Consider the following 15,248-nt stretch of genomic DNA (forward strand, 5'->3'; position numbering starts at 1 on the left):
GAGATAAACATAAATCTCTATAGGCTAAGTTGGTTTTGGTATAGTTGTTTTAAGGACCATTGCAGAAAAACAGTGATGGGAAAATTTGGCCCAGTTTAAAGGCTATTCACTGACCATAAGTTCACTGTGAATCTTAGTGTAACATGACTGCCAGAAATACCAACGTGCCCTTAGACTCCTTTCACTGAAAGAGTGTCGCTGTCAAGAGAGTCCCTGCCCTGCTTATACCACGTGACACCAGGTGGGAGGGACCCGAGCACATCACAGTCAGGGGCCTGGGTTCAGCCCAGAGAAGGGATGGTGAAAGTGGAACGGAGTGGCTCTCATCAAAGGTTGCCAGATGTAAGATGGGAGAACGTTTTTGTGCTGTGTATGTGAGCAGTAAACTCAAACTAAAGAGAAGACATTAATGACAGATTTGAGGTTGACGTAAGGAAAAACTTTCTAACAATTACACCTGTTTGAAAAGTCAGTGGCTTTTATTACAGGTCACTTGTAGTCATTGAAACTGTCCAAACAGAAACAGAATGATCGTTTTTCATAGGTGTTTAGAAAAAGAATTCCTTCTCTCTGAATTTGGTTAAAAGTTGAGGGAAAATAGAAGAAAAAGAACACTTTCCCCAAACATGATTTAATAGAATAATATGCCAGTTACTGTACTAAGCATTCACTGAGGGCTCTTCTCCAGGGATCTGTGATTCCATCGGGGGAAGAAGACAGGAAGTAAAAGTGTAGTGTGTCCCCAGGATTGATCCGCATCTGTCTGCTCTGCTAGCCATTTCTTCCGTCATTTAGGACTTGAGTAGTATCACTCACTTCATTTTTTTTTAACATCTTTATTGGAGTATAATTGCTTTACAATGGTGTGTTCATTCACTTCATTATAAAATGACGTGGCCTTATTGGACTAGCAAAGATTAATAATAATGATATACTGGGTTGGGAAATTTATGAGGATACCAATCATCTCATATGAATCAGTGCAAGATTAACTTGATGGAACCTTTCTGAAAGGTAGTTTGATAATATGTAACTAAAGCCTTAAATAATGTGCACCCTGTGACCAAGTAATTCTACTTCTAAAAATGTAACCTAAAGAAAAAGTGTCAGATACGTATACGTACATAGGGATGGTCATCTCAGTGTTTTTTGGTATGGAAAGAAAAAATATATATATATATAGAAACAACTTACGTCAGGGCACTGATTTTTTAAATAATGACATGATATGGAGGCAGGCGGACATCCTGGTTAGAATAATGGACTTGGACATGCCCGAGCTTAAGTTCTGGCTCTGCCACTTATTAGCTGTGTAACATTTGTCAAGTTACGTAACGTCTCTGATTCTCAATTTTTTTATCTGCAGAATAGCAGTAATATTACTTAATGGTATTTTTGTGAAGATCGAATGGGATATTGAGCATGAAGTCCTAAACAGGAGGCCTGGCAGGGGCTCAGTGAACAGCAGTGGTAGTAGTTTGGGGGATTATTATCATGGTGCATCCATACAGTGGAGTATCTAGCAGCCACTGAAAGTCATGATGTGAATATATGCTTATTCACTTGGGCAAACATTCGGGATATATTGTCCAGTGAAAAAAGAAAAACAGGAAAGGGAGAAAAAGAAAGCTCTTGGAAGTTTATACCCCAAAGGTTAACAATGGCTATTTTTAGGTGTCAAGATTATGGGTGAGTTTAATTCCTTTCTTTCTGTAATTATCTGTCTTTTCTAATTTTCCTACAATGACATATTGGATAATCCTTGTGTGACAAAAATGTAACAGTGTTTGAGAATTGCAGTGACATTGAGTTCCCACAATTTTAACAAAATCCTGGGATGTGCACGTTTTGTGCATCTCACTGCAGCTGCATAGAACTCTCTAGATAGTTTCAAGACTGTTTTAAAGGAGGGGTGAGAATCAGGTTTCCTGGAGTTTCTATTCACTTCTCCATCTTCCCAGATATCTCTAGGGTAACACTTTGAAAAGCTATTTTATTTTTTCTTCTAATGTTGCCCCGCTTCTGACTTCTGTACAACTTTTATTATTTCATTTAATTTTTTGTTTCATAAAGGTTTTACATGTGGGTATAAAATGAATTTGTTTTTTTTTTTTTTGAATTTGGTTCTTTTAAGAGTTAATTTTTTTTCCAGGAAGTTTAGTTCAAAGTATGGAGACTATAAAGTGCATTTTGCAAAATAATTCCCTGCATAAATGTTCTTACACTTCACTTCTTAAAGGTTAAATTTAATCCACTGGTTTTAGGAAACATCATAAAGGCCAAATACCTTGGCTAGAAGAAAATCAATGTCTGTTTTAAAAAGATACCATATTTGTTAAAAACTAAATTCACTTTTTTTTCATGGCTTTGTCAATTTCATGCCAGTTTTGTTAAATTCTATTTGGTGAAATAATTTTTAGTACCTCCTGAGCTCCTCTGTGAAAACTATTTCAGTGGTTACTAACGATTCATTAGCCAGCATTTCAACGAGGTTTTCCTTGAATTCATACTATCATTGAGAATTGTGTTTGTTCCAACACATCTGTTATATTAGTCAGCTCTTAGTTCTCTATTATGGGAATCTCAGAAACCATTTGACTGGGTTCACGTTATCTGTGAATTTTCACATTATTTTATGGCCACCGGCTGCATTTTATGACTATATTAAATCTTTTATTTTTTCAAATAACTTTTTCAGATGGTCTCAGTTTCTGATCCAAGGGAAATCAGGCATATGCCCAAACATCTACTGTTCAGCAAGTTACAGCCACTGCGAAACCCCAAATAAACGAAAAAGAAACAAAAATAAAACTCTTCTTTAAAAAAGAAAATTCCTGTGTAAAATACCAGTATGCCAAAAACCTACGTACCTGACCTTTCACTAGATCTATTCTTGGTAGGACATGCCTTCAGCTTTTAATTGGAACCTTTTTCATAATTGTTGCCATTTAACACATTTAGTCTGTCAAATCATGGGATGTCTTTATAGCCATATAATAAACCCTAGAGAACAACTTTTCTGACTGTAGCCATCTGCAGTGATCACAAGAGTAGCTTACAAAATACTGACAGTCTTTATGGTAATAGGATACATATGGCAGCCCACAATTATGTGTAGCTGCATTCAATTAGTGTTGTACAATTACACAGTTTTATTGCTTAGTTAAAACAGTGAAAGCAGTACATACTGGGTAATTTGCACTAATCCCCGTCTCTTTAATAGCCCCTCGTTGTTTAAAACGTGGGGGGAGCATCTACAGTATTTAAAGGGCGTGGGATGAACATAAAATTATATCTCATGTTGTGAATACTCTTTGACTGGCAATTAACGTACCCCACCTCACGTGTGGCGCATATGTTATGGAGGCTTTAAAATACAGCCACAGCAAAAAATTTCTTCTTACACCAGAACCCCACTTGCTGGGTCAGCCTGTCCAAGCTTATACTTGCAGCCTGTTAAGGTTCTTTCTGAAAGAAGGTCAGGGTGAGGAGACAAGCTAAGGAAGTTGATTCAGAGAGTGGGAGAAGCCAAGGACTCTGTGTTTTGGATGCGAATGTGTTAGAAGCTTTTCCGACTCCTAACGTTTAATTAAAAACTTAGTTCAAAGTGAATTTATAGCTGCCATTTGGGAAAATACTTTCTGGAGATGGTTTTGTGAGGATGTGTGTGTGCGTGCACGTACACGTTTGAGACACATGTATTCAGCAATCTGTGATTTTTAACAAAGTTTTAATTACATTTTTAAATGGCCTCAATCCTGCCCCTCTGTAACTGGCTCGGTAAGGAGTAAGAGTGAGTGCACTTCAGGCGGCAGCAGGCACTCTGGGGAGTCCAGTTGTGAGGTGGGCCCACTGCAGCACTTAGGAAAGGCGCTCTCCCAGGGGAGGAGAGGAAACACTACAATATATTCTTCTGTATCCTTCTCCCCAAGTGTTGACAGAGAAAAACCCAAAGCAACCTTGTTTCCTGCCCTGCCTGACGGTAAGTAAGTTAAACAGAATTCCAAATGAGAGGCCTGGGCATTTATTCACCTGCAAAAACATTTTGCTGAAGCATTTCAAATGTACTTGGGTCTAGAAATGTTTTCAATTATGTGGATTAGACCTTTGTCTCTTAGCTCTTACTGTCTCTCATAAGCATCACTTTAACCTCTTTATATGTTCATGAAAATTCTACTATATGGTTTTCAAAGCAAAAAAAAAAAAGGAGATATGTAGAAGTGAGTAAAGAGAGATGAAAAGAACATTAAAATGATAGATTCTACATATTTCATTTAAATGATGCCGGTTTATTTTAAGAGAATGATTACTGTTAAATAATCTTCCTTTTCTTTACTTTAGGTAAGTTTTTAGTGCTTTTTTTCTTAGTTATTGAAACTTTGGACTTTATTGCTCAGCTATATTAAATATAACTGGCATATGGCTATATGTACGATGGAATTCCTATTAAAATGTAGATGCTTAAAAAGAAAGCCTTTGGTACATGGAGGAGAATTACGTGGTCATATTCTCAACCAGAATGTGACTTATGACTGCATCTGCCAGTATCTGCTTTTGTCCAACTTTGGAATAGAGTTGGGTGATTATGGATAGTATGTTTAGAAAAAAAGCCACAGAATCTCTGTATAAATGGAGCTGTGTAATTTGAAATCTGCACCACCTCACAAAACACGCACCATGAACGTTTGGACCTAACAGAACATCAAAGCAAGAGGTTCTTCTGCATTTTAGAAAGGTTATTGGTAACAAAATGGAATTAGGGAAGTAAACAATCCTGCTCTGTCTGGGAAATAAGCTAGATGATCTACTAGGTATTTCCAGCTCAGGTTTCTTTTCATGAAAAACATTCGCTTGTCTTTTGAATGACCTGAATGGCTGACATGCTAAGACTACAATTTAGGGATTTCTTTTGCCTGAGAGCATTTAGACCGGGGAGGATATTGTGTTTTGTAGCTCTGAGGCCTCAAAGTCCATGATTCAAACTTGTTTATGCTGACCAGGGCTGGTTGGCTGCTTCATTAAACTAGGGAGGACAGTGTCCATCTCAGAGGACAACTGGGCAGAGCCACATCTGTGGGGGACATACAGCTGTCCTTGCCCTAACAACCCAGGTGCAGGTGGCCCTGAAAGCCTCTGGATACCTGCCCGAGGGCAGCCCAGACTTGATCGTGGTTGAGCCCTCAGGGAGAGGACTCCATGTTCTGAACGTGGAGAAAATGTAAACAAATATTTTCTGCCCAGAAATGACACAGTCTCTCCAGAGAGGAGGATCTGACTGCCTTTTTTCTGCCAAAACAGTTAGATCCAAATGATCATTGCTGATACTGCAGCTTAGCTGGCCAAACATCTGCACTTGAGGCTGCAGTGAACTGAAAAGTGAAATCTACTTTTTCCAAAGGAAGGCAGACATGGTGTGTGAACGGTAGCGGCTCCTAATGTGTGGAGATGTGCCTTGCTGTGCGTGAGGTTCCAACTGCTGTAGCAAGTACAAATGATCATAGAGCGATAACAGGAGAAAATGCAGGCCTCGAGTGGCTGGATGAATTATTTTGATGTACGTGGAAAACTTCGCCATTTCCTTGAGGCGTCTCCTGGCAACTGCCTTTTACTGTGGCTCTCTTTTCTGTATCTCTTGATTCCAGTGGAGGGCTCTGAATTAGAATTCTGAATGCCCTTTGATCTTTTCTTTGAAATAATAGACGTTGTTTGGCATACTTTTTAGAACAGATCCATTTGGTTTGATCGTGGGCTAGAATTAAAGCAGTTTAAGTACTTGCCTATGGTCACATGCATCCTTTTCTTGATTTGTTGGGTGAAAGACTAGAGATTTTTACTGCCTTAATAAGGAAACCTGGACAGAATGCTGACTCTGCAGCTGATAAATCTTCCCAAATTGCCACAGGTGAAATGAAACGTTAATATCCCTTTCAATTACTAATAAAAAAATGTAAATAGATCTTGTTGGAAAAGTGGGGCACTGAAAATAAGGTATTTTAATAGACGTGTGGATTTTTTGTTCAATTTACTAAAGAATTGCATTTTTAAAGCTTCTGATATATTAAAATGAAGAGGTAATTATTTTCATAAATTGGAGATTTTATACTAGAAACTTGCTGTATTTCATTGTATTCTGCAAATCAGTTTGAATTGTAGCAAACATCGAACACAGATAAGCAAAAGGAAGAAAAATCTCCTATAATCTTACTACCCAGACAGACACACCAATATGATGCTCTCCCAGACGTTTTTCTTTGTACATATTTTTTTCTTTAATAGACATTTTATAAAAACCAGTCTGAAGTCTGTCCTCACTTCCCAAACTTGATTCATTTCAATAAATGTAAACCCACATCACCATTGTAATGGTCATGTAGCCTCCTATTGTATGAACATACCGTAATTTATTTAACAAATTTCCATCTGCGGGTTCTGCACCGTGTTTTCAATTCTGCAGTAATATAAAGATGTTCTTGTATGTATATCCTTGCATAATTGCCTGATTTTTTATTTTATAATAAATACAGGTAAAATATTAATATACCAAAACCTCAATTAAATAGAGTCAGGAGACCAGAAGCGGCGTTCTCACTCCCTGTGATCATAGCAGAGCCCAACAGGAAGAAGAAAGACTCCTCTTTTTTCCTGGCAAGGACTCAACCCATGAAAAGCCATGGACTCCTTGTTTTCTACAACCCTCCCAACTTCCTTTACCTCTTTGTAAATGCATCTCCCTCCCTTGCCATGTGGGGACTTGGACATGACTTGCCATGGGTGCAGACCCCGAATTGCAATCCTGTGCTGATCCCAAATAAACCCATCTCTGCTAGAGAAACATCTGGCAGTCTGTTTGTTTTAGATCAACATATATTAAATTTAAACCACAGTGTCCTTCATTTCTTTAGGAAGGAACTTTTGAGCTCTTGGTTGTAAGGCAATTTCACTTTTTACTTTTACTTTAGGTGTACGAACACCAAGACGGCAGCAAATCGCTGAAGCTGGGCGACTTTGGACTGGCCACCATTGTAGACGGTCCCCTGTACACCGTGTGTGGCACCCCGACATATGTGGCCCCTGAAATCATTGCAGAGACCGGGTAAACACTTCTTGTGCATTTACTGCAGTACTGTGCTTGCAAAATAGCTAGTTGGCTTCAAGGATAGAAGAAATAGGAGTGTTCTGTCCCATCCAGACAGAACTAGTTATCAGATATTTTTCACTTTTTTTTTTTTTTTTGACTTGAAAGTGGGAGCTGTTTTCTCTGTTTTCCCCATCAAGTTGCCAGTTACTACCATCTTGTTTAAGGCTTCCTCTTGGCCTTTGTTAAAGGTAGAATGGCAGTTATTAACCCCTTAGTAAAAAATGTTTGGACTAACAGAGAAGCATAGTAATTAACTATGATGGTAATTAACTAGCTATTGGAGAAAAAAGAAACAGAGATCGCTGTGTGCAGTGAGTGAGTACAGTCTACTGTGGTTACTTCTCTCAGCTGTCCTTATTCTCCAGTTCCGGTCCCATTTTGGTCCTCTTGGCAGCCCATCGATTCTCTGTGGAGTGCAGATACCCTCAGGCATCTGAGGGCTCCTGGGAATTGGCTGGTTTCTGAGTGCAGCAGACACAGAGAATGAAAATCTCTAGAATGGGGGGAGATTGTGGGGTGGCCTAATGCTTAACTAAGGACCTACTGCTATATGCCAGGCTCCTTTACTTAATTCTTACTCTTCCAGTAGATGATATGATTCCCATTTTGCATCTGAATAAACTCAGTCTCTGATGATTGACTTAGAAGCTCATGACTAGATAGTAGCTGAGTCAGCATTTGAACTCAGGTCGAGGTGAGTAAAAGGCTCTTTCAGTGAAGAGCCCCATTTCTTGCCAAGGATCAGCGGCAGGGTTCTGAAGCACTGTCCTTAAACAGAAGGTTGGGCCACAGCAAGGGAAGACAGCCTGACTGTTTCTTCCCATTAGTGGCACCAACCCAAACCTAACAATCTAGGTAGTATCTTCCACTGTGACAGGTGGAGATAGTTTTTCTGCTTGTACCATAGACCAGAAAGGCAGAAATACAGAACAGATGAGAGGAGAAATCCCCAGAGTAAGGTGTGAGGTAATGAGCACTTTTTTATTCATCAAATTTGAGTCAATTGCGAGCCCACAGTCTATAGCCATGCCTGACCTCCCTCGAGGCAATGCCGTTATCTCTGTTGGGCGCTCTGATGGCCTGCTGCGAAGGGGTGGTGTGGGGTCGAAGGAGGATTTGGTTCAGCTCTTGAAAACCTTGGCTGGAACTCAGCTGTGCCACTAATTGTGAGATCTTGAGCAAAATTATTTACCCTCTGAACCTCGGGTTTCTATTCTTTAAAACAGGCGGTAATATTCATCCTGTACAAATTACAGAGTTGTTGGGAAAACAAAATCAGATGATGTATGTCAGTGCTTTATAAATTGGAAAATGTCTTCTGTGTAATTATTATTTCTAAAATTCAGGAGTGAAATAGTCTCAGGGGTCCATCTCTATCTGAAAATTGATATGACTATAATAAACATTTTTGTTGAAACCCTTCACTTACTGATATTTAGATATGAAGGTGGGCATTTTCATTTTTAGTCATGTGCCTTAGATAGCCTTTTCTTTTTATTATTATTCTTTTCTTGAATTCTGTTAAGCCAGTGGGTTGTGGTTTAGTGTTTGTTGTGGGTTTTTAAAATTTTGTTTGGTTTGGGTTTTGGTTTATGATAGAAGAGTCATTTATTTTACCATGCCCCGTAATTTGTCCTGGCCTGACTTTGCTAACTCTGACGTCACTTACTCTTTCAGATATGGCCTCAAGGTGGACATCTGGGCAGCTGGTGTAATCACTTACATCCTGCTCTGTGGTTTCCCTCCATTCCGTGGGTATGGGCAGCGATCTTTTATTCAGCACCAACAAAGCATTTCTCCCTTCTCTGAATGATCCATTCGGCCTCCCCGCACAAAGGAGCCTACAGCTGGAAAAGAACATAAGAACTTGTTATTTTTTCCATGTTGTGCGCGCTAATTTACATGCCTTCCATAAATCTTCCTCATAAAATTTAAAAACTCATTCTTCCTTAATTTGCCAAAACAGTTCCATACTGACATTTTGAATTGCTTAAAAACACACATTTTACACATTTGTGGGGCAAGGAAGGGCTTCAATGCATAAGAATGAAAAGATACACCCTGAGTTAGCATTTTCCTGCTGTTTATTCCTCGTTGTTGTCCTTCATCTAAACAGAAGCGGTGATGACCAGGAGGTGCTTTTTGATCAGATTTTGATGGGGCAAGTGGACTTCCCTTCTCCATACTGGGATAACGTTTCTGATTCTGCAAAGGTAGGTCTCCAGTGCTTTCCTCTTCCTTATAGCGTGCGTCTCAATGGAATTACTGATTCTGAATCAAAGAAACAAATGATATCGTAAATATGATTTCTGTATGCATTTTAGTCATAGTTACTAACTTTCCCAAGAGCTCACATTCAAAGAGTCATCTGTCCGTAGCCATCCCAACTCATCGACTGCTTCTGCTTCCCCGGCTCATCCCTCCCTGTGGCCATTCCAGCTGTATTGCTGTAGCCTCTAGTTATGCCCCGCCCACACCTGGCTTGAGCCCACCTCAGACTTCTGTATAGCTTATTGCTTCACCTCTCTCGGATCTTGACTTAATGTCATCTTCTCAGTGAAGCTTTTCCAGTTGCAGCTCTTAACCCCTACCTGGCTGACCTTATCATCCTTTGCTTTATTTTTCCCTGTAACACTTACACTCTGTGTCCATCTGGTATACCATCTAACTACCTCTCTGTATCTGTCTGCTTATCTAGATGGATATAGATAGGTGGATATATTGTATTTATGTAGTTTATTTTCTAACTCTCCTCACTAGGGTATAATTTCTATCAAGACAAGGATTTTTGTCTATTGTATTCATTTCTGTATCATCAGTGCCTAGATAGTCACCAGCAACTAACTGATGCTCAACGTATATTGCACGAATGAATGAATAAATGAATGAGTGAATTAAACAGTTAATCAGTTAAAGTGGAGAAAGCACAACATGGGTTAAGATGATCAAGAAAGACATCATGGAGAAGCTATGATGTAACTTGGACCTTGAAAGACAGCCAGGATTTAGAGGCAGAGGGGAACAAAGCGTATAGTTTTTGTCCCATTAAACTAAAAGATCAATCTCTAAGAAAACTGTAAAAATCTCGCACAGAGACATTAGTAGACCCTGAAATCAAAAATGAAAACTTTTAAATTGATCCCTTAAAATTATGTCTCCAAGCATTGACTTAAATTTTTGGAAAACTGATGTTGAGAACTAATTATCTTTTGATTATTCAATATACATGCCTTTCCTTTTGTTGTGTCCTGAGTATGAGTTCAATTTAAAATCTGACTCCTTAGGCCTGGCCACTTTCCATGGAAAATGATGCATACTGGGCCCAAATCTCTCATTTTCTTCAACTGTCCAGGAATCTACCTCTAGCCCTAGGAAAATGTGGGGAATTGGGAGAAGTGTCAAAGAAAAGCCACAAAAGTAAAAGGAGATGGGATGATATAGCCACAGAGGTGGGGCTGGAGGTGTTTTCACCTGTGAGCAGACAGTTCAGGAACCTGTCCCAAGTCTCAGTGCTGTCACTTCATAACTCAAGGGCTCAAAGTCACTGACCGATAGGACTATCTCCTGCACCCCCGTGGCGCCTGCAAACAGCATCACACATAGATAGTAGTTGCTTTCATTGAATCCTGGCCCAAGTTAGAAAGTGAACGTAGAATCTCTACATCATTGGAAATAAGTCGTCCCTGTCACGGAGCGGTACTCAGAGCCCATGCTTACGAGGGACCAGGTAACACACACCTAACCATTTTGTTGCACGGGAACTTCTAATCCAAAGTAGACAGATGTCTGACAGACTCATCATTAAAGCCAAAGCCGTGCTTTTCTGGTGCAAATAAATCTGAGCTCCTGGGGGAGGTTCATTAATTTCAGAGCCATTTAATCATCTGCTTCGTGATGGTTCTATTTTACTTTTATTGATTGATCTGGAAAATTTTGAATCATTTTCAACAGATTTCCTCTGAATCCTTCGGCTACTAAAGAATAGTTTCTATTTTACCAACTAGCTGTTGGCAATTCCGTATCTCTTTCCTCATTCCTTTCTTTCAAACCAAAATATGCCCTCTTGCAGTTAGGAGAAAAAAAAAAAATCCATTTTTCCCTTCAGCTGCCAAAGTGAAATTTTAAAGTGTTTTTAAAATGTGATTTCTATATTAAATAATTTGGAATCTGTCTTTAAAGTGCAAAATACTTTATTTCCTTTATACTAAAAATATCTTTATGAAATTGATTTTATTTTTTTCTCTCTCAACTGCAAGCTATATATTTATAATTCCAAAAATTCACCTTTCCTTTAAGAGGTGTTAGGTAGCTATAGGTAAGTTGAGTCGATATATTCAAGGTTTAGAGCTTTTACAGATGTTTTCCAAACGAAAAGAGAACCTCTGCTCTTGAAAACGCCCGGATTTTTTCCTTCAACGTTAGACACAAATGGCATTGAATGTCCCCTTTCACAGGAGCTCATTACCATGATGCTGTTGGTGGATGTCGATCAGCGATTTTCAGCCGTGCAGGTCCTCGAACATCCCTGGGTTAATGTAAGTAACTTTCTCCCTTCCCTGTATTTACTCCGAACATTCCTTTCTCAAATTGCAGCTTTCCTAATGACGTTGCCTCCTTTTTAAAGTGCTGTGTTTGTGTCTGTTCCTCTCTCTCAAACATGCCAGAACAGTTACAGGATCTCAGCCTTGTTCCACAAGGGCCTCTGATGTATCTGTGCTGACATGTGTTCTCACGGTCCCTTGCACAGAGCATTTCATTTGATTCAGACGGGACTGCCTTCTACCGGGGAACTGCATCCTATGGTCCAGATTAGGGCTGCATCCATCAATAATACAGAGCAGATTTTCTGAGTCAGTGCTGCTTTTGCATCATTTCTACCGAACATACCAGTGACCCAAGGGTCCCCGCATCAGTGTTGGAGCTCTCCAGTGCAGCACTTCTCAAACTTGCCTGTGCTCACAAGTCATGTGGTGGGGGGGGTGGGGGGAGGCTTATTCAAGTGCAGATTGTAATGTAGTAGATGTGAGGCTCTGAGTTTCTAAAAGCTCCCAGATGCTGCTGCTGCAATCTGAGTACAAGGTCTGATGAAATTTCTTTAGCTATGAAAGGATTCTCCAGAGCAGAGTCATTATTTTTTGACTCTCTCTCTCTATAACTGATTGAAAAGATTTGTTTTGAATAACAATAATAATAAACCTTAGGGTGCTTAGCTTATAGTGTCTGCCCAGGACCATTTACGTACCTCACACACATTAACTGATAACCCAGGAGCTGTTGGAACCCCTGCTGGCATGTGTGGAAGTTCCATACCTGGGTCTAATGGTTCTTGCTACCAGAATAGAAGACAGACATAGATTTGGATATAGGTACAGACATGGGACAGGTATAATATCGTTAGCTCATTGGTATGAATTTTGCCAGCTGCTTCGAGGGATCTGGCTGTAAGATGAAGGCAACAAAATGTTCCGCTTCTCTGAATTATCACTTCGGTGATAAGTCAAGTGTATTTTCCCCAGATAACTAATGACTGAGGATGAAGTGTGATTAAAAGCAGTGTTGAGACAGACTGCATCTGAGGTGACAAGAGCTTGGGATCTTGTTCACGTTCTGCCACTTGATGCCCATGGTCCTAGGTTCCAGCACTTTACACGCCTGAACCTGGTTCCTCCCACCCCACTTGGAGGTTTTTATATATATATATACACACATACATATGACAGGAGAATATACAGGAATGTGAGCGTGTATAGGTATACAGCTAAGGTTTGTTAAATATTTTTACACAGCAGAGCTTCCCAACTGGTGTACAGATGTGTGAAGATATTAATCCCCGCAGCCCTTGGGATAGTCAGGCAGGGCTGCCAGAGTCCAGGAGCTGTCACCTCCAACCTTACAACCTTTGCATTTACCCTACGGTGCTGAACAAAAGTTACCCTTTTCTATGGAGTTGGAAGGGTTAGGAAGCATCTCATGTAAGCCTAATAATAAGCCTACAAGAGAAGCAGGCTGGGTATTATTGTACCCATTTTACAAATGGAAAGACCGAGGCTGTGAAGGATGACTCTTCCAAAGTAGCTGTGCTTATGGTTGAGCCAGAATTTGCAGGCAGGCACCTCAAGCCCATTTCCTTTAAAGTCCCATGCACCACACTGCATCACCCTCTCTCTGTTATACAAGGAAGCACTGTGAATAGTGCAGAAGAGTGCACTATATGTACACCAGCATCGTTATAATGATCGTTCATACAAGGTCGCAGTCTTTCCAAAGTAACTTACCTGGGTCGTGGTGCCTCTCCCTTAGACGTGCAGGGTGGAAGAGGCACAGGCCAGCTGCAGGCTCTCCTAGTGGCAGCAGCTGGTTTGGACTGATCTACATGCTGATTAAAAGTCCACGGTCCACAAACTGTCAAATTGCGTGTTAGCGCTGGAAACACTGAGAGTGTGGCCACACAGAATACAGTGGAAAATCCGAATTTGAAACACGGCCTTTGAAGGCTCACAAAGAGCCGTGGAGGAGAGAGATTACAAATAGCCATTTTAGATTTTGAAATACATTTTCATCAGAGGACACCCCCTGTCGGGCCTGCTCTCCAGGAGCTCCGTCTGATACAACAGTCACATGGCAGTGAGAGAAGAGCCACCCCAGCTGGCCTATGTGGGGAGGGCGCCCTGAGAGGCTTCCCAGAGGAGGAGATGCCAGAGCTTCTTCCTGGAGGAGGCTGGGAAGAGATGTCCTGCAGAGCCAGCTCAGGCAGGATATGGATATTTGCTATAACTTTGTGAATGTGAGCACATTTGTCTATACACGTGAGAGGCCTGGGGTGTTATTGGAAACAAAATAATCCCTTACCCTGATTCCAGACCAAATGACCCTATATCAATATATTCCAACTCAGTTGGGTAGAGACACAAAATTAAGACGACTTCTGGCTGTTGCCTTTGAAAAATTAGGTTGTTCATTTTCCTAGGGCAGTGTATACATGTCTCAGCGGTAACTTTCTTCCTTCTCAACCTGCTTTGTGCACATGGTCCCACTTTGCTGACAATTAGGTTCCACAGCTCCCTCTGGACCTTGGACTTCTGCTGTCATTTTAGTTTTCCCTCTCAGATTCCCTAAAAACATTTTCTAAGAGCAAGGATAACATTTAAGGCATTGTCTAGGAGATTAAAAAATTTTAAAAACCCTTTAATATAATTATAACAGACCTTAGATTCTAAGGGGAAAAAAGATAGCAATTTTGGCAAAAAACTTAACATATAAAGTGATTGCTTAACTTTTGAAATTACATAGTAAATAACTAAGTTAGAAAATTGATTATTTTCTTTATCTCAAAATAACAAATGAAAAAAATATGTATATAAGCATTCACAACCAGCATTTAGTGTTTGTTGAGGTCTCCGAGTGCAATAAATGAACAACCCAGCAATCAAAATAAATAAATTAGGGATGTAAAAGGAAGCCCATTTAACAAGACAGGTTGCATTTGGCAATCAAATTATATCTGATCACTGCAGAGGGTGCTACCTAAGGGGGGGAAAGTAATAATAAGTGTATGAGCCCTAAGGAAGTCGTCAGAAAGCTCTTCCCACGTTCCCATTTGTCCTAATTTTCTCTTATCGCATAAACGATGCCCTTTTCACCTGGCGCACTTGGAACTGAAAAGGCAGTCTCGTGAAACAGAGAGCAGAGCGCAAGGGCAAGAGAATAGAAAAATCTAGTCAGCAAAAGTCACTTGCTTTAACCTTACTCCAGGTGCTTCCTCTAGGCCCCCATTTATTTTTTATACACTCTGAGTGCCCTTTGGTGTCCTGGCCCTCTGCTCTGTTATCGGAAGAGCCATGAGTGAGGCCTCTCGGTGGATGGTTCTAACCCGCCAGAGGACAAAGGCCGCATCAGCGTGTGCAGCCAGGTGTCTGGGAGAGGGATGCAGACCCCCGGAAGGAGCGCCAGCTCACCTTGGGTAACCTTGGGACAGTCATTTCACGCCTTTGAACCTGTTTTTCTGTCTGTGAAATGGGAGATAAGAGAATCAACTTCTCAGGTTATGAGGATAGAGAGAGGATTTTATATCTGAAAGTCCTGAGCAGACAGTCTTAAGTGCTCATACGCT

The 15,248-nt window shown here is 40.4% G+C and overlaps 1 protein-coding gene across 1 annotated transcript in view; it reads left to right on the forward strand.

The window, feature by feature from the left end:
• Nucleotides 1-15,248, forward strand: part of DCLK1 (doublecortin like kinase 1) — a 325,749-nt gene that overhangs the window by 285,134 nt on the left and 25,367 nt on the right. The window contains exons 12-15 of the mRNA XM_024755592.1: nt 6,960-7,093; nt 8,816-8,893; nt 9,255-9,351; nt 11,593-11,673. Of these exons, the coding sequence (XP_024611360.1) occupies nt 6,960-7,093; nt 8,816-8,893; nt 9,255-9,351; nt 11,593-11,673 (390 nt within the window). The remainder of the gene's footprint in view (nt 1-6,959; nt 7,094-8,815; nt 8,894-9,254; nt 9,352-11,592; nt 11,674-15,248) is intronic.

The sequence above is a fragment of the Neophocaena asiaeorientalis genome, unplaced genomic scaffold (genome assembly GCF_003031525.2).
Source record: "Neophocaena asiaeorientalis asiaeorientalis breed wild unplaced genomic scaffold, Neophocaena_asiaeorientalis_V1.1 scaffold59, whole genome shotgun sequence".
Classification (NCBI taxonomy): domain Eukaryota; kingdom Metazoa; phylum Chordata; class Mammalia; order Artiodactyla; family Phocoenidae; genus Neophocaena; species Neophocaena asiaeorientalis.